This window comes from Abramis brama, assembly GCF_963993115.1.
Source record: "Abramis brama genome assembly, chromosome: 25".
NCBI classification, from domain to species: domain Eukaryota; kingdom Metazoa; phylum Chordata; class Actinopteri; order Cypriniformes; family Leuciscidae; genus Abramis; species Abramis brama.
In genome coordinates this window covers 28,197,334-28,222,333 of record NC_139987.1, presented here as the reverse complement: position 1 = coordinate 28,222,333, position 25,000 = coordinate 28,197,334, and the positions used below count along the sequence as shown (strand labels likewise).

At 42.5% G+C, this 25,000-nt stretch overlaps 1 protein-coding gene and 1 long non-coding RNA gene across 2 annotated transcripts in view; one reads left to right on the top strand and one right to left on the bottom strand.

The window, feature by feature from the left end:
* LOC311076071 (ankyrin repeat and LEM domain-containing protein 2) overlaps window positions 1-9,361 on the top strand; it is a 19,506-nt gene extending 10,145 nt beyond the window's left edge. The window contains exons 6-12 of the mRNA XM_084103939.1: window positions 1,216-1,338; window positions 2,134-2,197; window positions 2,282-2,466; window positions 4,087-4,193; window positions 6,179-6,667; window positions 7,247-7,378; window positions 8,951-9,361. Coding sequence (XP_083960065.1) covers window positions 1,216-1,338; window positions 2,134-2,197; window positions 2,282-2,466; window positions 4,087-4,193; window positions 6,179-6,667; window positions 7,247-7,378; window positions 8,951-9,110 — 1,260 coding nt within the window. The 3' untranslated portion in view covers window positions 9,111-9,361. The remainder of the gene's footprint in view (window positions 1-1,215; window positions 1,339-2,133; window positions 2,198-2,281; window positions 2,467-4,086; window positions 4,194-6,178; window positions 6,668-7,246; window positions 7,379-8,950) is intronic.
* LOC311076090 overlaps window positions 6,524-25,000 on the bottom strand; it is a 25,941-nt gene continuing 7,464 nt past the window's right edge. The window contains exons 2-3 of the long non-coding RNA XR_014604614.1: window positions 7,264-7,411; window positions 6,524-6,662 (exon numbers count right to left, since the gene is read on the bottom strand). This is a non-coding gene — a long non-coding RNA (uncharacterized lncRNA). The remainder of the gene's footprint in view (window positions 6,663-7,263; window positions 7,412-25,000) is intronic.

The window sequence follows — 25,000 nt, the reverse complement described above, 5'->3', positions numbered from 1 at the left end:
ATATTTTCCTGCTTTTTTGTCCTTAGCCAATCACATGCCTGACACAGACGCACACACATGCACACACACGCACACACATGCGCACACATACACACATGCACACACACATGCACACACATACATACACACACACACACACACACACACGCACACATACACACATGCACACATACACACACATGCACACACACATACACACACATACACACATGCACACACACACATGCACACACACATGCACACACACACACACATGCACACATACACACATGCACACACACACACACACACATGCACACACACATGCACACACATACACACATGCACACATGCACACACACACATGCACACACACATGCACACACATACACACATGCACACACACACAGTTTTACTTTAGTTCCTCTATTGTGAAATTTGTCTTTGGCTTCACTATACACCACACACTTGGCACAAAATATTGATTTAAAAAGCAGTTTATTGATTTAAAAACGATTGTATTGCTTCCGCTAAAGAAAATAGTCCGTTCCGTCTCTACGGTTAGAATCCTGCGTCCATAGCAACGCTCTGTTTATCATGGCAACGGTGTGTTATACTCAGCAGCGTCTGATATCAAGAAATAACACACCGCACTCTACATTAGAATTCAACCAAGCCATGTAATATAAAACAATAACATTCCCGTATGTACATATACAGTCTCTGCATACATATCCACCCCTACTCATATTCATATCTTCTCAACATTTCACTTTTGTGATAAATAGATCTCATTCAGTTGTGTTTGTGTCTTATTTGGGAGTTAATAACAGGGTTCCCACGGGTCCTGGAAATCCTTGAAAGTTTGTGAATCTGGAAAAAGAAAAGTGCTTGAATTTATTTTGTGCTTGAAGTTTTCTGGAAAAATTCTGTATTATTCCCTCCGGTCCACTAATGTGTTATTCCGCCAACACTTCGTGGCCTATGCGCACTAGCTTGCTTGAGTTACGTTAGTCACGCTCATTTATACGTTATGGTAAGTGTTTCCCGCGTGAGGTACTGTGTGCTGTACGTTGCCTTGATGTTCACCCGCGCACAAAACTACTGCGATGGAGCCTCAACGTGTGTTGTTGGACACAGTAAGTGTGTCCCCACATTAAGTCCTTGAATGTGAAGTTATCCGAGGTGTGGGAACCCTGTAGTGATGATAACTGTCTGAGATGTGATGTTCCTCAGAGCAACGAGACGCCGCTACACTTCGCCTGCAAGTTCGGCTGTCCAGAAGTGGTGGATGTTCTGTGTTCACATCCATGCGTGGACAAACACTGCAGGAACAAGTACGACCAGCAGCCGTCCAGCGTAAGAAACTACAAACATTTAAATAAAATTAAATGATTTATTTTACTACTACTATTATTATTATTATTATTAGAAATAATAGTAATTATTATTATTATTACTATATATACCATAACATTAAGCATTACTCTATTTATTATTATCTTTAAAAATAAATTATTATTAAAATTATTATTACAACAGTTTCTGTTTGCATGTACATTTTAATAATAGTAATTAATAATTACAAAATATTATTATTACAAACAAGCTTAATAATAAATTATTATTATTAGTAGTAATATTATATATTTTTACTTAAATTAATATTATTAAAATTATTGTAATTACAATTTCTGTGGGCACACAAATTATAATACCAGTACTTTTAATAAAGACGTTTTTTAAAATAATAACATCAATTTTTATTTTGCTATTATTATTATTATTATTATCACAAACCAGAATTTTTATTTTCAGAAATTATTGTTATTTAAATGATTATTATTACAGTTTATTTGTGGGCGGAGCTTAGGTGTTTTTAAATATTTACAAAATATCTTCATGGAATATGATCTTTACTGAATATCCTAATGATTTCTGGCATAAAAAAAAACCTATAATTTTGACTCATAGGTTTTGTGGTTCAGGGTCACACATATTGTCTTTGAACTTCTGTTTTTGTGCACTTTCATAAACACAAACGTTTATTTTGGATGCGATTAACTGTGATTACTCGTTGCCCAGCACTAGTCCCTATAAATAAACACATAAAACGTGTAATATGTGAAATAATCACTGGTGTTCACTCTGCAGATGATCTGTGAGCGGAGGAACAGAAGTAAGGAAGTGAAGCAGAAGATCCGGGAATATCTGGAAGGTCGGTGTCCGTCGTTCTGCTCTAGTTCTGTCAGTGTGTGATCAGGTGTGTGTTTCACCGCTGGGTTTGGTGTGTGTGTCACAGACAGGTTCTATGTGCCTCTGCTGCGGGCCGCTGATAACACACTGCCTCCGGAGATCAGCGTTCCCTGGTGTCCCGGCTCACCGGAGTCATGTGACCGCTTCTACAGGCCCGACCGGATGACGGACAGCCCCACAAACCCAACCAAGATCATCAAGGCTTTCGTTGGGCCTCTGAACTCATCAAAGGTAGTTCATACAGTGCCTGTCAGAAGTTTGGAAACATGTTTAATGTTTATGTTTTTAATGGTGCTTTACATCTTTGAATCTCATTTGGAATTGTATAAATGTGTGCCAACAGAAATTATAATAATAATTTTAATGATTATTACAATAATTGTAAAAAAATAAAATAAAATAATTATTACAAACAAGCATAATTCTAAATTATTATTATTAAAATGTATACTTTAATTATTATTATTAAAATGATTGTAATTACAATTTCTGTGCACGCACAAATTATAATAATGATTTTAATAATATTTTTTTTATTTTACTATTATTATTACTATGTAAACCCTAACCATAACATTATTATTATTAGTATTACTAACAAGCATTACTAAGTTTATTGTTATCTTTCTGTTTGCGCATACATTTTATTATAATAATAATAATAATTCCTTACATTTATATAGCGCTTTTCTCTGCACTCAAAGCGCTTTACATAGAAGGGGGAATCTCCTCAACCACCACCAATGTGCAGCATCCACCTGGATGATGCGACGGCAGCCATATTGCGCCAGTACGCCCACCACACACCAGCTTACTGGTGGAGAGGAGACAGTGATGAAGCCAATCAGTATATGGGGATGATTAGGAGGCCATGATGGACAGAGGCCAAGGGGCAAATTTGGCCAGGATGCCGGGGTTACACCCCTACTCTTTTTCGAAGGACATCCTGGGATTTTTAATGACCACAGAGAGTCAGGACCTCGGTTTAACGTCTCATCCGAAGGATAATTAAGGATAATAATTATTAATAGTAATTCATAATAAAAACATATTATTATTATTATTATTACAATCAAGCAATTATTATTATGAGTAGTAAAATATTTTTACTTCAATTATTATTATTAAAATGATTTTAATTACAATTTCTGTGGGCACACAAATTATAATACCACTACTTTTAATAATGGCACTTTTGAAATAATAACATTACTTTTTATTTTGCTATTATTATTATCACAAACAATACAATTATTAAAATAAATAAAATAAATTATTTTATTATAAAAAAAAATACAATTATTGTTAAAATAATTATTATTACAGTTTTTGTTTGCACATACATTTGAATAATTAACCATTTTAAATTAATAATATTTTATTTATAATTTAATTTAGAAAACATTTATTTATTTTATCATTTGTTATTTAATTAACAAGTTTAGTAGTAGTAATAACATTATTATTATTATAATTATTACAAACAAGCATTATTAATTATTATTATTATATTTAAAAAATATTATTATTTAAAGAAATATTGTAATTACAATTTCTCTTGACACACAAATTATAAAAATAATTGTAGTAATAGTAATAATTTATTAATGATTAAATAATTAATTACTATACTTAATATTTTTATAATATAAAAAATTATATTATAATTATATTATAATGCCTTTATATTATAATGCCTTTCAGAAAAACTAATTTGCTTTGAAGGAATAAGAGACAAGAAACAACAGAACATAAAGAAAAATGTCAAACAAACACATAATCCAGTCAAGCAAAACAACAAAACAAAAACATATTTGCAAATCCAATTAAAAATTAGATGTTTTGCTGCAGGCGGAGGAGTTTCACCGACTGTGGAAAACGCCTCCTCGGGATCGAGCCGGATACTTCCATCATATCCTGAAGTCGGATTCGCAGCGGGGAGCGGAGCGAGTGGGCAGGTCAGCTGATCACGAGCCGCTAATGTTTAACACTCAACTACGCTCAGGGCTCCAGACTGAGGAAATCTGAGGCTGCGCTGGCATGACCACAACTTGAATTTGAGGGTATTGGACCTGGAAAGTTCTTGAATTTGAAGTTAACCGAGGTGTGGGAACCCTGGACAATGGCAAACGTAATGAAAGCGGAACGAAACAGCGCTACTCATTTGTGACCCTGGACCACAAAACCAGTCACATGGGTCAATTTTTGGAAATTGAGATTTATACATCACCTGAAAGCTGAACAAATACACTTTCCATTGATGTATGGTTTGAGGATAGAACAATATTTGGTCGAGATACAACTATTGAAAATCTGGAATCTGAGAGTTTTTCCAGCACTACAAAACTATAATATCATATTTAAATGTTATTTTTAATGTTCAAAGATTGTCCTCATTTATAACGTAGGAAAGATGTAATATGTAGGATAATTCACACTTATTTAAAAATAAAAAAAAGATTAGATTAGCATTGTAACCAGTAGGTGGCAGCAGAGGCTTATTGGTTTATTTTTCACTCGTTTTGCTCTTGACATTATGAATGATGATAATTAAAGTTAATTTTATCTACACCTCAAATTAAGCTCAATGCTTTATTGTAATGTTGCGTTCACACCGAACAAGAATTGAGCGTCTGGAGCGAGTGATTTCCATGTTCAGTCAATGTAAAGACGCGTTATGCGCAAGTGATTTTATTTGGTGCTTTTTGTGCGTTTGAAGCGAATTTGCGTCTGACGCCCGAGTTGAAAAATCTGAACTTTGACGTCTGTTCGCGCCGCTTTAACCAATCAGGAGCCTGCTTGCTGCTGTCAAGTGGTGAAGTAAAAACAAAGCAAATATTTTATCACATAAAAACTTGATTTCAAAATATGAGACATATTGATTTTTATTGAATGCTATTTATTCCATATAATAGGACTACTAATAATGTATGTTTTTATCATTTTACCTTATATACTAACATGGAAAACCTGCCATTTGAAAAAGTTATTTGACTCGAGGTCTAAACTTAATAAATGTGCATGTTGTGGTGGATGTACATGTACACTTGCCGCTCCCACAAGAAGCAAATTTCGCCTCGAACGCGCGTCTATGTAGCTTCAAACGCTCGCTTTATACGTGCGAGTGGATTCAAAATGTTTAAGCATCCAACTAGACGTGATAGAAGTGAATTTGACGCTCAATTCGCGTTCGGTGTGAACGCTGCATTAGTCTGGAGCCCTATGAACTTAAAGCTGCAGTGTGTAATATTTAGGAGGATCTGTTGACAGAAATGCAATATCATATTCATAACACTGTTTTCAGTGGTGTATAAAGATCTTACACAATGAAGCGTTATGTGTTTATTAGCTTAGAATGAGGCATTTCTCTCTACACACACCGCGGGTCCGCTTACATCCACATGTTTCTACGGTGGCCCTGAACGGACAAACGCGTTTCCTCACGATGTTGTTCTTCATGTAAAGAAGCTTCAGCTAAAGTCAGCGAATAAAACACTGACACAATGATGAACAAGTCACAATAATATTCGCAATAACATATCGATTTACTGAATAATAAAGTAAACATAATTACTTCATTTATCTTTGTAAAGAAACATCATTGCTTAACTGGCGACTCTCTGCTGTCTCAGACGACGACATCACTTCCTGTCGGCCACCGTAACTTCTGTTGGGTGCAATTCACATCCTCACCACTAGATGTTGCTAAAAATTAGACACTGCACCTTTAAAATAAAACTGCACATTGTAATTTCTGTACGTTAGGTCTATTTATTACCAGGACATTTGTCATTAATACAGTCAAAATGGGGGGAAATGTGAATTACTGCGTTGCAGGTTTGATTTAAGGAGTATTTTCTTACATTTTCATCCTGTGCTCCTAGAAATGTTCAGTTAGGACAGTCATTCCTCAGCCATACTCATGTGATGTGTCCGCCCACAGAGAGCTGGCTCATGAGATGGGATACCCGTGGGCCGAGGACTGGGATTTCCTCCAGTGCTTCACTGACCTGTCCAGCAGGGAAGGGTTGCAGATGCTGGACGAGCACCTGAGGGTCACAGAGGACCGTCTGATCCACGCAGAAGCTCCCCGAACATCACGTCTGATCCACGCAGACGCTCCCCGAACATCACGCTTGAGTCTTAATCCGGCAGAAGATCCTGAAGGATCCCGACGGTTCCCGGTCTGTGACCTCATGCAGGAGTTCGAGAAGGTGTTGCTCTCGGCGAATCACATGATCAGACGTGAGGAAGCAGATGATGGATCCAGTGTCAGCTCTGAGGAATACTTCACAGCTGATGAAGATGATGATGACAGAGCGTCTTCATCGGCATCGGACGACTCGGGATCCTCGTTTAAATCCACTCGCAGCTCAGCGGATCGGGACACCGGCTCTGAGGAGCGACACCGGTCTGACGTTTATATCCTAGGGTGAGGAATAACACACAGCTGGAGGAAAGTGCATTATTAAAACATACAGGCAAACCAGACACCAGATATCATTTTTTATATTGTTTTACTAGTGTGATCAGGACACTATAGTTCATTTATGAGTGAGGAGAGCAAAATAAAGTAAACTGTGACATATTATACCCAAATATTCTTCATACAGCGACTACCAGTAAAAGTTTGGACCAGAAATGATTCGGACACTTTGAGCTGATCATGTTTTGCTGAAGTGTTTTGTCTTTAATTGCTAATGCTCTTTTTACACACAGACTGAACAAAATGAAGCATTGCTTGGTGATTGGTTGAGCTAAACTGGTATTATCTAATTGTGTAGTTAAATTTAACAGCTGACAGATATTCAACATAATTCATGTGTGAGACAGTCTAACAGAAGGACGGACAAAACCAGTCAAATATCAACTGAGTTCTGCTCATATTTTATTACCATTTTCTAAACTATAGCGAATAAACTGTGATAATGTGAGAAATGTTGAAGGAGTCTGAATAAATGTTGGTTTGACTGTGACTCTTTACTAATTATTTTGCCTTTATTTTGTCTAGTGATGCTCCTACTAAACTGGACAGTGAGGTTCTGCTGGCGCTGAGAGACGCAGAGATCGACCCGCTCGCGCTCCCCAATGTCTCCCGATGGAGGAACCGGGTTCTGTCCTATTCTTCATCGGAAACACAACGGTAGAGATTATTCCGGCCCACGGGCTTCTCAAACTGGGGAGAAAAACAGTGTGAAAAATGTCAAAATAAATAACTTATTAGAAAGTAAGATTAAACTAAAGAAAATAAAATAATCCATAAAAATGGATTTAAATGAAAAATAAATATTTAACTAAATTAGCAAAAATATTGCATTTAAAAATAAAAAACATGATTTAAGTAAATAAAATTGATTAGAATAATAGAATAATTGTATTTAAATAATGAATAATACTAAAATAATAATAAATAATACATCCAGCTAAACAGTACGATGCTATGAAATAATGTAAATGAAACTACATAGAAATGCATTAATATAAAAATATAAATAAAAAAAATAATACATATGATTAAAATAAATTAAACATGATTTAGTAAATAAATTTGATTAGAATAAATGAATTAAAATAAATAAAACTGTATTTACATAAATTATTTCTAACAGTACAGTATGATGCCAAGTAGAAAATAATGCAATTAATTAACCTTATAGAAACTAAATAAATAAAATGAAAAAATAAATTAATTTTAATAAATAATTAAAATAATAAAATAATTGGTTCAGATAAATTAGCAAATTTTATTAAAATAAACTCATAAGAAAAAATATAATTTTATGTAACTAAATAAATGCCTAAATAAACAAAAGCATTTGATTTAAAATGAATAAATGAAACTTGATGTAAATAAATTATACATTAACAGTACAGTACAACAGAGAGGAGAAAAGAATACAATGACATTGTAATAGAAAATTATTAAATAAAAACATATGAATAAATTAATTTGAATAAAATTAAAAATGTATTAAATAAATGAAAATGTATTTCATCAAATAAATAATAAATTAATACATTTAATAGATAAAATAAATAGATATAAAAATAAATAGATAAAAATAAATAAAACATTATTTAAATCTGTACATGATTAAAAAAAATGATAGAAAAATAGAAGAAAAAAATAGAAAATTAAAATGAATTAATTAATCAAATTTGGTGTAAAATAAACAAAAGCATATACATAAATAAATAAAACAATCAAAAATAATGAGTAGAGAAGAATGCAATGATGTAATGTAATAGAACAAATATATTTTCCAAACAGTATTTTACACATATTTATAATTTAAAAATGTTCACAGTATTAACTGGGCCTTTATACTTAAAACATGTCGTTGCCTTTTAAATACGAGGATCATATTTGAGGGTCTAAAAGATTTTTCGACAACTTTAACTTTTCTCAAATATTCGTACTTTTATCTATCGTATTTTACGGACGTTAAGTCGCACCTGACTATAAGTGGCACCGGGTCAAAATTGCATTGAAACGTTTACAAAATCATAAACAGGTATTTTAGTTTAGTTCTGTAAATGATCTGCACAAATAAACTGGGCTTTCGCTCATCTCATCCGGCACGAATCTGAACGTTTGCACGGTTCGCATGCTTGATGTTTAATTGCATTACAGTTGCAGCATGTTTCATATGATAAAAGCACGCCTTGTATTCTGTAAAATGCATTGAAATGAAATCTTGTGTGTGATTTCCAGCTGGCCGTCAGCTTCACCGAGCAGAGGCGCCGAGAGTCGCAGTCCATCGGCCTTCACACTGAACCGGTCACCCGTCTCGCCGAAGCTCAGGAGCGCCGGTCACTTTCACCCGGGACAGTTCATGTTCAGTCCACCGAGCAGATCCTGCACTCGCCTTTAACCAGAGGTGCACTGACATCTTCTGGCACTCTACAAGCTCTTATATTCACATTTATAACAGCTGAGTTTTACCACTTCCTAAACACTAATGCAAGTTAAAGAATATGTTTCTATGTTTGCACAGCAGTTGTGTTGCCTTTATCATGCTGGAGTTATTAATGTTTGCATCTGAAGTATGATGCATATTTAATTTATAATTATAATGTAATGAAATGTGTTTGTTTGTTACATAAAGACTTGTTAAGAAAACAGTTGGGTTGATATGTTTTCTGAGTCCAGAATGAGAGATCGTGTGCCTGAGAGTGTTGCAGGATTAATGGAGCTGTATGTAGTTTTTAGCGGCCTCTAGCGGTGATGTTTCAGATTGCAACCAATAAGTTTACAAGCGCATGCTCGAATTTATGAGCGAGCACTGTGGGTACCGGCCAGACTGAGACGCAACACACCGGAGAAAGCATCACACAACATACTGGAAACTCAGGTAAACTCCCACTGCAACGTTACAATTATAGGCTACTTTTATCAGCTTGACGTTGAACTAATGCTCCATGCTCGTACCATGATAAGTATGGAACCCTATCAACCGTGCCGAATTTTGCCAGTGCAAGCACCACTTCACATTTTCTTCAGGAAATGTACATTCTAGGTTTGTAGATAAGGTTTCTCCATGATTCAAATGCCCTGCCGATGTTGATCCGTGTTTTTTACCCGAAGTTCATCCGATTCACGTCTGGCCTTTAATACGAGCTTCAGCAGAAAAAACTTTTTTTTGTCTTTTATCAATATGTGGAGTTTGTGTTGGAGTTTGTGTTGTGCTGGGAGCAGGTCGTTTCTTAGTGTTATTAGACATGTCATAAGTTACAGTGTCCTCGCTGTTGAGTGCAGAGTCAGTATAGGAGGTGAGAGGCTCGGGAGCGCGCATGCAGGTGACGTCACTGGATTTGGCGGTAAATCCGACCCGACACCTTCACATAAAAATAAGAATACTTGCTTTCCGAGGTAATAGCAAAACCCGTAAAGTGGATCATTTTAATGTGAGATTACAACCCCTTCACACACAGGCAATAAAAAAAGGATTCGTTTTAGTAGAAAAACGTACTCGGTTACTAACGTAACCTCGGTTCTCTCTAGAAGAGGGAACGAGTACTGCGTTTTTGTAAAAACGCTATGGGAAAAAACTCTTTTTCACGAAATATTGAAGCAAAAAATTATCCTTAATTTTGAAGTAATGTAAAGCGCATTGCAGCAGCACACAGCTATGGGCGAGACGGCTCGCTCGCTCATTGGCTGCTCTGCGGCAACTGCATAAGCCTATCGAGCGAGGCCTGAAGTGACGTCAGGCCAATGAGGGCGCTTCGCGCCCTCCTTGCCACTTCCCACCGAAACGGGCGTGGCTTAGCCCTATAAAGGTAGCTCGAAAAGGCTGATTCACTTGATTTTCTTTTCATCGCCGAAGCGAACCAGAGTGAACCGCACGCACGGCGGGGAACGCAGTACTCGTTCCCTCTTCTAGAGAGAACCGAGGTTACGTTAGTAACCGAGTACGTTCTCTTACGAGAGTTCTCTCGTACTGCGTTTTTGTAAAAACGCTATGGGAACACAATGTAAAACGCCGTGCGTGCTGGGATAAAGCACCAATAAGCCTGGAAGCGAAGCCCAGAGCTTACAGTGCACAATCACCAGATGGACTCACAGAGAGTCTGGAAACAGGAGGGGAATCCCTCCGTCCCTTATATGGTGGCGTCTGTAGACGCAAAACATGACGTCACATAGACAAGGCGGGGAGCCTGAGCTAATGTGGGAAAATGCGGGTCTTACGCAATACCGCCCATATGACAGTCGGCAGCGCACTGCGCTCGCGATCTCAGTGTTCTAATCAGACAACTGATTCGGTTACACCGACAGTAGCTTAGCCTGCAAAGCGGGAACCTCTAGGTTATAAAACCTAATAAATGTAGACGGTGAGGCCCAGCCTGCCGCCATACATATGTCCTGTAAGGAGATCCCACTAGACCAAGCCCACGATGAGGCGACGCCTCTCGTGGAATGCGCTCTGACACCCAACGGGCATAGAAGGCCCTTGGTAATGTATGCTAGCGCTATAGCGTCGACTATCCATCTGGATAGGCTTTGTTTCGAAACAGCCATTCCCTTGGAACGTCCACTGAACAAGACAATAGCTGCTCAGTCTGTCTGAAGACAGCAGAGCGAGACACATAAGCTCTTAGGGCCCTGACAGGGCAAAGCGAGCTTGAGTCCCCTTCCTCTCCTGACACCGGCAGGGCAGACAGGGAGATAACCTGAGCCCTAAACGGTGCGTTGAGGGATTTTGGCACATAACCATGCCTAGGTTTGAGTATGACTTTTGAGTCTTTAGGCCCAAACTCTAAGCACGCCGCGCTCACTGAGAGCGCGTGCAGGTCACCTATGCGCTTCACTGAAGCGAGAGCCAACAAAAACACTGTTTTGAAAGACAGATGATTGAGGCTAATTGTTTGGGTGGGCTCGAAAGGGGGACCTTTCATGGCCTCCAAAAGCGTAAAGAGGTCCCACATAGGGACTGAAGAAGGTCTGGGAGGATTCAGCCTCCTAGCTCCCCTGAGGAAGCGGATGACTAGATCGTTCCTTCCTAATGACTGACCGAGCGTTGTTTCAGAGAACGCTGCGATAGCCGCCACACAGACTTTGAGCGTGGAAGGGGCTCTGCCCTTATCCAACAGCTTCTGTAGGAAGGAGAGAACCTCCGTCACCTCTCAATCGAGGGGTGATTGACCCTGAGCTGTGCACCAGCCGGAGAAAACCGACCACTTTGAGGCGTAAAGCCGTCTAGTCGACGGCGCTCTAGCCTGAGTGATAGTATTCAGCACTCCCACTGAGAGGTCAGCGGGTACCCGTTGAGCGCCCACACGTGGAGGGACCACAATTCCGGGGGAGGATGCCAAAACGAACCCCTGGCCTGCGAGAGGAGGTCCCTCCTCAATGGCACTGGCCACGGGGCAGTGTCTGCTAACTGCATCAGACCTGGGAACCATGGTTGGTTCTTCCAGAGCGGCGCTACAAGCAGCACTGAGCATTTCGTTACCCTGCCCCGTTCTATCACCTGAGGGATGGGGGGGAAAGCGTAGAGCGGACAGCGCGCTCTTGTTCTTGGAAAAGAACGCGGGGCAGTGAGCGTTTTCGTGGGACGCGAATAGGTCCACCTCCGCTCTGCCGAATCTCTCCCACAACAGCTGGACTGTTTGCGGGTGTAGAGACCATTCACCCGTGGGAATGTTGTTCCTGGACAGTCTGTCTGGACCCAAATTCTGGAGCCCAGGCACATGCACTGCTCTCAGCGAGCGCAAGTTGTGCTGAGCCCATATCAGGAGGCGTTCTGCCAACCTGTACAAGTCTCGGGATCTGAGACCGCCCTGGCGATTTATGTAGGACACCACAGACATGTTGTCCGAACGGACTAAGACGTGTTGGTCCTTGATTCGGGGACGAAAGCGCGTCAGCGCGTTGTCCACTGCCAACATTTCCAGGGAGTTGATATGTTGGGGCTTCTCTCGTTCTGACCACAGGCCGAAGAACGATCTGCCCTCGAGCAGCGCTCCCCATCCCGAGGTGGAGGCGTCTATCGACACCACCATTACTCTCGAGGAAGTCCCCAGGCTTACACCTGATTGGTACCAGTCGCTCGTTATCCAAGGTTTCAGAGCTGTCACACAGCTCTGATTGACCTTGAGACGCAGCCGACCGGACGCCCACGCTCCGCGCGGTACTCTCGCTTTCAGCCAGAACTGCAGAGGGCGCATGCGGAGCAGGCCCAGCTGCAGAACTGTTGATGCTGAGGCCATGAGACCTAGCATCCTCTGAAATTTCCTGAGCGGGGTGGTCGCTGCGTGCTGAATGTCTAGCACGCGCTGCGGTGACAGCCGTGCCGTCATGGACCGTCATGAACTGTACCTGGAAACGAAATCGTTTGACTGGGGTTCAGCGAAACTTCGTCCAATTGATTCTGATACCTGTGCTCCATGAGCTCTGATCGTGATTGAGCCAGAATCAGCCAGTCGTCCAAATAGTTCAGCACTCGCATGCCTCTGAGTCTGAGGGAGCGAGCGCTGCGTCCATGCACCCCGTAAATGTACGAGGTGCCAGGGATAAGCCGAATGGCAGGACTGTATACTGGTATGTCTGGCCCTCGAAGGCGAATCTCAAGTATCGCCTGTGATGTGACGCTATCTGTATTTGAAAATACGCGTCCTTCAGATCTATCGACATGAACCAGTCTCCTCGGCGAATATGCGCGAGAATTTTCCTGGTTGTGAGCATTTTGAAACTGCGTTTCGTTAATGCTTTGTTCAGCTGCCTTAGATCCAGTATGGGTCTGAAAACACCGTCTTTCTTGGGAACCAGAAAGTATCTGCTGTATAGCCCCCCTTTGCTTTGAGCTTGAGATACAGGCTCTATAGCCCCTTTGCTCATTAGTTTTGATATTTCGGCGTGAAGTAGGTGTGCTACTTCTGAATTCACCGTAGTTTCGACGCGCGCTGTGAAGCGGGGAGGGCATCGACAAAACTGTAGCGAGTAGCCTCTCTTTATAATGTCTAGCACCCATTCCGAAACCCCTGGAAGCGCTGACCATGCTTCTGCATGGATGGCTAAGGGTTGGATGCGAAGCGCGCTCTGTTCGCTGGGCGACAGAAGTGCTTCGGTGTGCTGTAACATAGGCGTCACGCCTGTGACGCTCGAGGCGGGGAGCGCGTTGATCACAGCGGCCAGAGCGCTCGTCCTCGACCCTACTACAGTGCTTAACCGAGCGAGGGAGGGCTGAGCGAGTCTCGTGGGACTCATGTTGTCTGTGAGTAAGTGTGGGCGGGAAGCGGGCACATTTACTGCTTTGAGCGCGCTGTCTGCCTGAGCAGAGCGAGCGTGCACAGGTTTCGTTTTTACAGAAACCCTGTGACATGTGTGACATAGTGTTTGTGGGCACTGGGAAGTGAGCACATTTACTATGTTGGGTGCGCGATCGACCTGAGTCGATTTTATAGGCGCAAGCCCTGTGAAGGGCTGTGTTTGGCATCAGTACTACATTTATAGCACCATCGGCTGTGGCCGGGACACCAGAAAATACATCCCTATGGGATTTTTCTGGGTAGCCGTAAAAAGGTTTTTGCAGAATAAACATCTGCAGTCGCCTCTCATGTATTTGACGGCATAAATTTTCCTGCTTGCAGACGCGGGAATCGAACCCGGGTCTCCGTGCGCGAAAGCCTGAGAATCTACCACTGGGCTACAGGGGAAGACACAATGGCTTTCAGTTATAGTGTTTGTGGCACCAGGCATCGGACACGTTTACTATGTTGTGTGCGCGATCGACCTGAGTCGATTTTATGAGCGCGAGCCCTGTTTTTGTGAAGGGCTGTGTTTGTGTGTAGGGATGGGCACTAGGCAGTGGGCATCTTTCTCTACGTATAGCACCATCGGCTGTGGCCGGGACACCAGACGATACATCCCATGGGATTTATCTGGGTAGCTGTAAAAGGCTTTTGTGTGCAGGCAAGCGGGCAGCTGTGCACTGCAAAATACACTGGAACAGTCATATTTCTTGGGACTGAACGAGCGGCTAGTCGAACGCGGGCTGTACCACGTGCTCGTCGGCTGCAAAACACATCTGCAGCTGCCTCTCAGGGAACTGACAGAGTGATTTGCATTTGGCAGCATAAAATATTTTCTGCTGGTTGACCCGGGATTCGATCACGGGTCCTTTCGCGTGAAAGCCTAGGAATCTACCACTGGGCCACAGTGAAGATACATAGACATTCAGATCGCGAGTATTATCCACACTGGCATTTGTTTGCAGGCATGCGGGTAGCATAACATGCAATACTGAACATTTTCAGACGCCTGAAAATGCCAGAATGTGAGAAGAATGGATGTCGCCCGGTTTTCAGCGGGGCTAAAAACACTCCATTCTCCTTTGCCAGTGACGCACGGAAACCATAGAAACTGTGTTCGGTTGCAGGCAAGCGGGTATTACGCGCTTGCTGGCTGCAAAATGCACCCCTGCAGTCGCCCTCAGGGGACTGACAGAGCGAAGCATTGGCGGCATAAATATATGCGGCTGGACCGGGAATCAAACTCCGGTCTCCCGTGCGAAAAACCTGTAATTCCACCACTGAGCCACAGGGGGATACAGGCTTTAGATGTGTTGAGCGTCAATGTTCTTCGGCGTTTGCTGACAGGCGTGCGCTTGCTGCAAATGACATTTCCAGTCGCCAACAGGGAACTGAGAAATGTAAGAGAAAAGAGGCCAGTACACTACGAACACTCTTTTCTCCTTTCGCCGGTGAATGACGCGCAGAGGCAGGGTAGTTTTTCTTGTAACGTAAAGAAAAACTAACCCCGACCGTCCGCTTCCAGGAGGAGCAGCCTCGGAGAAGGATGCCAGGTGAGTCCTCAGAGTCACCATAGGCAATCGGCTCGGAGTGAGGGCGGTCGCCGTCAGCGAGCGCGAGATCCTCTAGGAAAGGGGGGCGTCTTGAAAAAGACGCCCGGCTCTTTTAGTGTAAAAGGTACATACATAATACACATAATATATAGAAAGGATATAGGCGCCGGATAGCGCAGCAGGTACGGCAGTCAAAGGCGGCGTTGGCCAGCGGCTTCAAGTGGCTCGTCCCGCTGAAGTGCTTTCTCAGACGACGCGTTGCTTCTCTCGTGATCCAACGATGCGTGAGCTTCGCTGAAGAGATGAAAAATCAAGTGAATCAGCCTTTTCGAGCTACCTTTATAGGGCTAAGCCACGCCCGTTTCGGCGGGAAGTGGCAAGGAGGGCGCGAAGCGCCCTCATTGGCCTGACGTCACTTCAGGCCTCGCTCGATAGGCTTATGCAGTTGCCGCAGAGCAGCCAATGAGCGAGCGAGCCGTCTCGCCCATAGCTGTGTGCTGCTGCAATGCGCTTTACATTACTTCAAAATTAAGGATAATTTTTTGCTTCAATATTTCGTGAAAAAGAGTTTTTTCCCATAGCGTTTTTACAAAAACGCAGTACGAGAGAACTCTCGTAAGAGAACTACATACAGCACCTTTAATGGTGTTTATTCCTCTGCACCAGCAGGGGGCGCCAGTGAAGGACTCCTGTAAACAGCTTTTACTATTGTGAAATGCTTCTCTGGGGCCCGTTCTTCGTACGTCGCTAACTCAGTTAGCTGGATTTGATTGTTGGCTTGGCATGATCTTGGATTGTTTGGTTCTTCGACGCTCATCCTGGACTTGCTGTCATAGCAACAGGTGCGCAAGCTTAAACCTGCTCGGGAACGGAGGCTTATTTCATGTTAACAGGATTAGATCCCGGCTTCATAAGCGGAGCTGATACGGGAAGTCCAGCGCAGCGCGATAGTGCACTTTCTGAGATGTATTTTTTCTCGTGATTCGTGAGTCGCAACGATCATTTGTTATTAAATTAGGGACCGCTAAGACGACACCATTCTCTCTACACATACTTTAAACGCGAACCTGTGAGAAACGCTGATGGCGGTCACATGTGCATTAAGAACTGGTTCTATAGTTATGTGCCAATAGTGTTATGTTACACTATTGGAGATGCGGAGAACTTGATGGAAAGTGCTGCTGTCTGTCATGTCATTTGGAGTTTACCTGGCGCTTTTAGGTTTAAAAAACAGTTTTAGTTTTATTTTGTTTATTTTTTTGTGGCATTTCCAAGCCACTGAAGACCCAATGTTTTAAAGCAGTTTTTTTTTTTTTAGGCTATCATAATTTTTTATGAAGATCATGCAATCATGACCATGCCGAATTGCCGATTACAGTAGCCTATATGTCACTCAGGCTTATAGGCTAGACCATAGACTGCCATCAAGGCCTCAATGAAGGGGATTATGTGAACAGAAAGGGGGTTCACAATGTAAATGTGCAGCCCAGTTACTATTGGGATTCTTAATATTCCAGATTAATAATATTATATCAAATAAAAAAAGGCAGTTGACTAAAATCTTCCATATCACAAATGTGAAAGCAAAATGGCCAGGATCTGTGCATGACTTATAATTTGCAGAGATTCACATTTATGCACATTATTTGAAAGTGTTAAGAAAAGTTCCACAATTAAATATCAAGCTCACCGTATTACATACACTTATGCTGATCCTAACAGAACTGCATTTCTTCATAGGTGATTATGACATGTTCCTGCAGACAGGTGTTTTATGACCCCATTCCCTGACCCAAACCAGTTACAGTGCAGCTCTAGCCAGGACAAGGGCACACAATGAAATGAACTTTGGCTAAAGGGAAGATTTCAGTGTCTGAAAAGTCTGAGGGTTGCACACCTGACAGGGCCTGTGACATTGTTGCATGTGCCATACTACACAACACTGCCACAAAAACAAACACTTTTCATTAAATTTTTAATAAAAGACAAATATGCTTAGTTCCTTGAGTTTTATTTCAATTGTTCTTTGTAAAGAAAAGCCAGTGGTCAAGTGCCTGCAACAAGAGATATTAGACACATGCCTCATGCAACAAATAAAAAGGAAAAGTTGGCTATACACTGCCCGCCTGTAGGCCTGTGTCTCCTCTGTGTGTGCAGACTCTTCTGTAGGCCTTTCTGTAGATGTGGAATCCTGCAACTTATATTGCAGCCATAAAGCATATAGTATAAATTAAGTAAAGTTATTTATGCACTTGCAGGTAGGCTAGTTCCTCCATATGACAGTTATCTGTCCAGTGCAATGGAAACCAAAAGCAAACGTTAAGAACAAACTTTACAGTGAAGTAGGAGACATCTCGTGTTCAGCACTTACACTTTCATAATGAACAACATTTACTTATTCAAAGATTCAGAAGTCTTCAACGAGGAAGAAGGAGCAGACGTAATTTTAAGGATTTTTAAACCGGATACAGTACTAAAATATTTCAGTATTTTATGTCTTAAGCGAGTAACATGCAGGTGTGTCAGGAGAGCATCATGACAGAACACAGATCAAATATACATGTAGATCACAAGATGAGAGTAAATACGTTAAAATATTACAATGGAAGTTTTATCAACACTTTTTTTTTACTTAAAGTTACTATATGTTAAATTAAAAGATTATTATTATTATTATTATTAAAGATTATTCATGGACATTTTTAGGCCTTTATTGACAGGACAGCTGAAGATGGGGGGGAGAATTTATTTATTTATTTATTTATTTGATAGGGACAATGCACATTAATTAACATCTGCATTGAAACAACAAAAACAGACGTAAACATGCCAGATTATAGCCACAGGGCTAATTTACATCCGTAGTCCCTAGACAAATGACAGAAATAGATTATAACATACAAAATAACAAAAATGAATACATACAAGCAAAATAAAAGAAGAGTCACTTAATGATCACAAGACTGGTTTGCTCTAAGCCACACTTTGAGTTTGGTTTTTAAATGTAGAAAATGTAGGACATTCCCTGACAGTGATGGGGATACTGTTCCATAACTTACAGGCCTTCACAGACAGAGCATTTTGTCCAAAGGCTGTTCTTCTAAAAGGCACCTCACAGTCACCTCTAGCGGAGGCCCGTGTCCTGGCACCACTGTGAGTCTTTGGTTTAAAGAAGTCCGACATGGGAGGTGGGGCTAATCCATTTAACACTTTATAAACAAAACAGGCATATTTAAAATGTTTAAAATTCTCTAGGCTTAATAGATTATGCTTTTGTAAAATATTACAAATATGGAAGGACATTGGCTTTTTATCAAAGACTTTTAAGGCATTTTTATAGAGTGATTCTATTGATTTAAGTGTGTTCATACCAGTCAATGTCCAACTTGTACAACAATATTCAATATGTGATAAAATCATAGAATGTAAAAACACTTTAGCAGCCCCAAATGGTATAAATTGACGAATTTGTTTAAAATTTAGTAAATTAAATTTTACTGTACTCGATATTCTTTTTACATGTTTTTTGTGCATGACATGCAAAGGGCCGAAGGTCAGAGTAACCTCGATCAAAGAGTTCTTTTTTTTAGGTTCATTTCAGTTCATTTCGCGGCGCCTCACAAACAAGTTGACGGAAAGGAAACCGAGACGGCAGTTTGTTTGTTTTCTTTATTTTACAAAAGCACAATGTTGTGTTTTATTGCGAGTGTAAGCTACACAAATATTAGTAAATACTCTCCAGTTTCGAAGGATGTCCTGTATATGAACAAATTAATGGAGTATAGCCTATATTTTTATGATTCCGTCGTGCCGGCGCCTCACAAAATATTCCTTCGCAATCTTGACGTCGCAGCCTGTTCATTATCAAAATAAATAGTCAACCACCTAACATATAAAAATTACACTGCTCTCCCAGCTAACACACGACGTCGCAGTTACGTAACAGCTATGTATTTGTGTTAGCTGGGAGCTGTTTAAATAATCAGTAGCAGGTTCAGCGTATAAGCACCGCTTTGAACAGCTCTGATGTTTCCAAGCACATTTTTGCGCATGTGAAGAGGGTGATTTTTCCCGTCGATATTGGAACGTGAGTGAAGCTACAATGCCTATAATAATTAGCCTAATAGTTTAGAATCCAAATACATCGCGAATATGGACATTTTATATTCGAATGGGAGTTACGTGAGGCCAACGCCGCTTACTTTTACTTTTGCTTTAAATTATTTCGGGGGTTTTTTTCATTCTTGTTCTCTTCTGAATATCATTAAATTTAAAGGATTTGTTGTGGGATATTTGTAGTGTATTTTTTAAGCATTAAGGCTGTTGGTTAAAATTCGTACAATCTATCCCTGCATAGCTAATCAAAAGAGTGCAGAATCAACTTGGCGTTGCGATCGCGTCAAGGATCAGCCAGTGCACATGCATCATCAAAAGCGGTTAAGAAAAGTGCTGAGCTGAATTTGTGCCAGCTGTGCACCGCAGTGTTTTAAATGAGAATAAAGTCAAATGCGCCTTTAGCCCCATTGTATTCTGTATACTTAAGAATGGGTTAGGGTCGCGTCGATAAAAATACAAATAAAAAAGGGTCGCTCTTGAAATAATTTGAAAACCACTATCCCTATGGGGTTATTATTGTTGCAATATTCCAAATAAATAGATTAATATTCACAATTAAATGTAAAGAGATTCACAAAAATGTATCGAATTCACAAATATTTATAAATGCACAGAAAGCGGTTCACAAATAAATGCCAGGCAGAGTTGTGTTTCTTAAATAATAAAACATTTGTATGTAAATATTTATATTTGCAAATCTCATTTTATTTATTTGTGAATTTGTGAAACTCTTTACATTTATTTGTGGATCTTAATCTATTTATTTGGAATAACCCATATATCCCTTATCAGCACCACATATCTAAACTAACCTTCTGCTGACGGCACAGTGAATGAACCACGTTCATGGATTAGAGAGTTGAGATTGTCCTTGATATTTAAAAAATAACTCTTTAAACCATTGATTGGTTCATACTTTGAGTAAACATGATTCATTAAAGCCGTCATATCTTGTGTACCACGACCAGGAAAATCAAACAATTTACCAATATTGATTGTACTACACTGTTCAATTTCATTATTTCTCACATAACAGGGTACCAATAAGCCGCGGTCGTCGTCGTCATATTGAATTGTAAACATAGGCCTATCTGACTTGAGCATGTAGGTCTTGTATTCCTTCAGCAACTGATCCAGGTGCTGTAAATACTCATTGATTGCAGCTTCGATTTCATGAACGCAGTCTGATGCAGGTTTACCAGCCTGAATATCCAGTCGAGCCTCATGGATCAGCATCTGGACGTGGAAGGCGGCTCCGTTGACCCAGATCTTGAGCCCACGGCTGCTCATCTGTCCGTCATCCAGCAGCAGGGAGTTACTGAGGATGGTGAGATGGTTGCTCAGCTGCGGTTCCAGTCTCCTTAATTCCTCCCGTAATCGTTGGTCATTGTTCATGTACATGCGATGACGTTTCAGATACTCTGAGATTGTGTCTCGGACACTCGAAGCTTTCTCTTCCCCAAACACACGTCGTAACAGGCTGTATGTGTCAGCACTTGTCTGAGGGCCGCTCTTGATGGCGATCTCTATGAGCAAGGAAATCACCAAAGCTCCAAGTCCAACAGCATTCGGGACTGGAGTCAGAGCACCAATGGCAGATGCAAGACTGTCGACGTAACCCAGCACCGTGATGAGCATCTCCCCAGAGCAATCCTGCTGCACCGTGTTGAGCATCTCCTCAGAGTAAGCCTGCAGCACAGCGTTAGAGTCGGGACCAGAATATTTCAGCAGAGACTCATCTATGCCTATATCTGGTAAGAGGTGTGGCTCATGCTGTAAAATATCTTCATAAATCTGTAGAGCAGACCTATCATAGTACTCTTGTGAGAATAAGTTGCCCATGATTAGTTCAGATGTCCCCCTGACCAACAGACTGAACACCACGTACTCAGAATACTGAGATAAAATCCAGCAGCTCCCTATGAAGGTAAAAGAGTAGCACAACTCGAGAGCACGCTGTGTCACTACTCAATGCGTACCCGGAAACACAATCTGTACTGCGCATGTGCAAGAACACAAGAAAGAGAGGGAGGGAGGGAGGGAGGGAGGGAGGGAGAGACCGATGGAGGGAGGGAGGGAGGGAGGGAGAGAGGGATGGAGGGAGGGAGAGAGAGATGGAGGGAGAGAGAGAGGGAGGGAGGGAGGGATGGAGGGAGGGATGGGGGGAGAGAGGGATGGAGGGAGGGAGAGAGGGATGGAGGGAGGGAGAGAGGGATGGAGGGAGATGGATGAGGGAGAGAGGGATGGAGGGAGGGAGACAGAGATGGAGGGAGGGATGGAGGGAGAGATGGAGGGAGGGATGGAGGGAGAGATGGAGGGAGGGATGGAGGGAGAGAGAGATGGGGGGAGGGAGAGAGAGATGGAGGGAGGGATGAGGGAGAGAGGGATGGAGGGAGAGAGAGATGGAGGGAGGGAGAGAGAGATGGAGGGAGGGATGGAGGGAGAGAGGGATGAGGGAGAGAGGGATGGAGGGAGGGAGAGAGGGATGGAGGGAGGGAGAGAGAGATGGAGGGAGAGAGGGATGGAGGGAGGGATAATAAAATACGTAAAATACGAAATAAATACGTCTTCAGAGCAGGAAACCAAGTCCTCCAACACACCCACGATTACACATATCTGGGACTAAAGCTGAGTTCAACAGGGAACTTTAATCTGGCTGTGAATGAACTGAAAGCAAAAGCAATGAGAGTCTTCTACATCAGGGGTTCCCAAACTTTTCCATTCCAGGACCCACCTAGACAAGAATAATCTATCTCAAGACCCACCAAAATATAAAATAATTTTAAAGCATGAATGTGGGGTGGGAGGCGTTAGTTCTCTTTGGAGCAGTTTTTTTTTCCTTGTTATAGTATGAATGACAAGTTTAATTGCAATACAAACTTTTGGCACATTATCAAAAATTGAGAGCCTAACAGCCTAATGGCTGTTGAAATAATGTGAAGAATACTGAGTAGTTTTTGTCTGCTGCCTCAACTGATTTACCAGACATGGCAGAACAAATTTAAAGAAATGAAAAAAGATTAAGTAAGCTTAATCATAACCAAAGGTTTGATATGACAAAAATCAGAATATAAAAAATATAATAGACTAATAATTTTATTTGACAGTAGGCCCAGGACCTAGAATTTCAATACTAATATTTATGCTGCGAGTGTTGTTAAACTCATTGCGTTGTTCAGCGCAGAAAATGCTTTCGTGCTCGTGTGTGTACATGTGAAATACTTTTTATATATAGGCTATATTTTTTGCGTTGTAGCAAAATGCATGCAAGGAAACGCAAACAACACACTCTTACGACGACCATATCTCTGAAAGACAACAGTGCTGTGTTGAACAGACGACAGCGAAATCAGTGCGATTTGTTTCATGAAGCGCGCGCTTGCGACATGTTGTGTTAACAATTTCAGCGTCTCAGAGTGGCGCGGTTCATTAAGCGGTTCTGTGCGCATTATTAACAAGAAGAAACTCGTTTACTCCAATCACTGCTCTGCATTCTGCATGAGATCGCATTACACCGGATAATTCAAATGTCAAGAAAGGCTGATTCAGGTCTCCGCTGCGTTTCCCAAAAGCATCGGGAGCTAAGCTGATCGTAGAGACCATAAGTGGCAACGGTTTTACGATCTACTTAGGCATACGATGCTTTTGAGAAACGCAGCGCCTTTCGTGACATTTAAATTCTCCTGTGTAATGCGATCTCATAGTGATTTCTATTTAACGTTGGTACATCGTGCAAAATTTTTGTGTGTCTGTCATTCATGAAACGTAAATTTAGCTGCAGCCAATAGTGACTGCGCGACCCACCTCTTCCCAATCTGCGACCCACAAATGGATCGCGACCCACAGTTTGAAAACCCCTGGTCTACATGATTAAAAATACTATTCGACATGAAATTCCAATTCAAACCTGGCTAAAAATCCTAAAAGCAATAATTGAACCCATTGCTCTGTATGGCAGCGAGATATGGGGACCTCTCAAAACACAAGATTTCTCAAAATGGGAAAATGAGGAAATCGAAACTCTGCATACCCAAAATTGTAAAAGCATCCTAAAAGTAAACAGAGCGACACCAAACAACTCGTGCAGAGCTGAATTAGGACAATACCCCTTATTGATCAGTATCCAGAAAAGAGATGTGAAATTCTACCAGCACCTGAAGCGCAGTGACCCGAGCTCATACCAGGCTGAGGCCCTGCGGTGTCAGGAGCAGAACCGGCACCGGAGCGCAGTGACCCGAGCTCATACCAGCTGAAGCCCTGCGGTGTCAGGAGCAGAACCGGCACCGGAGCGCAGTGACCCGAGCTCAGACCAGCTGAAGCCCTGCGGTGTCAGGAGCAGAACCGGCACCGGAGCGCAGTGACCCGAGCTCATACCAGGCTGAGGCCCTGCGGTGTCAGGAGCAGAATCGGCACCGGAGCGCAGTGACCCGAGCTCATACCAGGCTGAGGCCCTGCGGTGTCAGGAGCAGAACCGGCACCGGAGCGCAGTGACCCGAGCTCATACCAGGCTGAGGCCCTGCGGTGTCAGGAGCAGAACCGGCACCTGAAGCGCAGTGACCCGAGCTCATACCAGCTGAAGCCCTGCGGTGTCAGGAGCAGAACCGGCACCGGAGCGCAGTGACCCGAGCTCATACCAGGCTGAGGCCCTGCGGTGTCAGGAGCAGAACCGGCACCTGAAGCGCAGTGACCCGAGCTCATACCAGGCTGAGGCCCTGCGGTGTCAGGAGCAGAACCGGCACCGGAGCGCAGTGACCCGAGCTCATACCAGGCTGAGGCCCTGCGGTGTCAGGAGCAGAACCGGCACCGGAGCGCAGTGACCCGAGCTCATACCAGGTTGAGGCCCTGCGGTGTCAGGAGCAGAACCGGCACCGGAGCGCAGTGACCCGAGCTCATACCAGGCTGAGGCCCTGCGGTGTCAGGAGCAGAACCGGCACCGGAGCGCAGTGACCCGAGCTCATACCAGGCTGAGGCCCTGCGGTGTCAGGAGCAGAACCGGCACCTGAAGCGCAGTGACCCGAGCTCATACCAGCTGAAGCCCTGCGGTGTCAGGAGCAGAACCGGCACCGGAGCGCAGTGACCCGAGCTCATACCAGGCTGAGGCCCTGCGGTGTCAGGAGCAGAACCGGCACCTGAAGCGCAGTGACCCGAGCTCATACCAGGCTGAGGCCCTGCGGTGTCAGGAGCAGAACCGGCACCGGAGCGCAGTGACCCGAGCTCATACCAGGCTGAGGCCCTGCGGTGTCAGGAGCAGAACCGGCACCGGAGCGCAGTGACCCGAGCTCATACCAGGTTGAGGCCCTGCGGTGTCAGGAGCAGAACCGGCACCGGAGCGCAGTGACCCG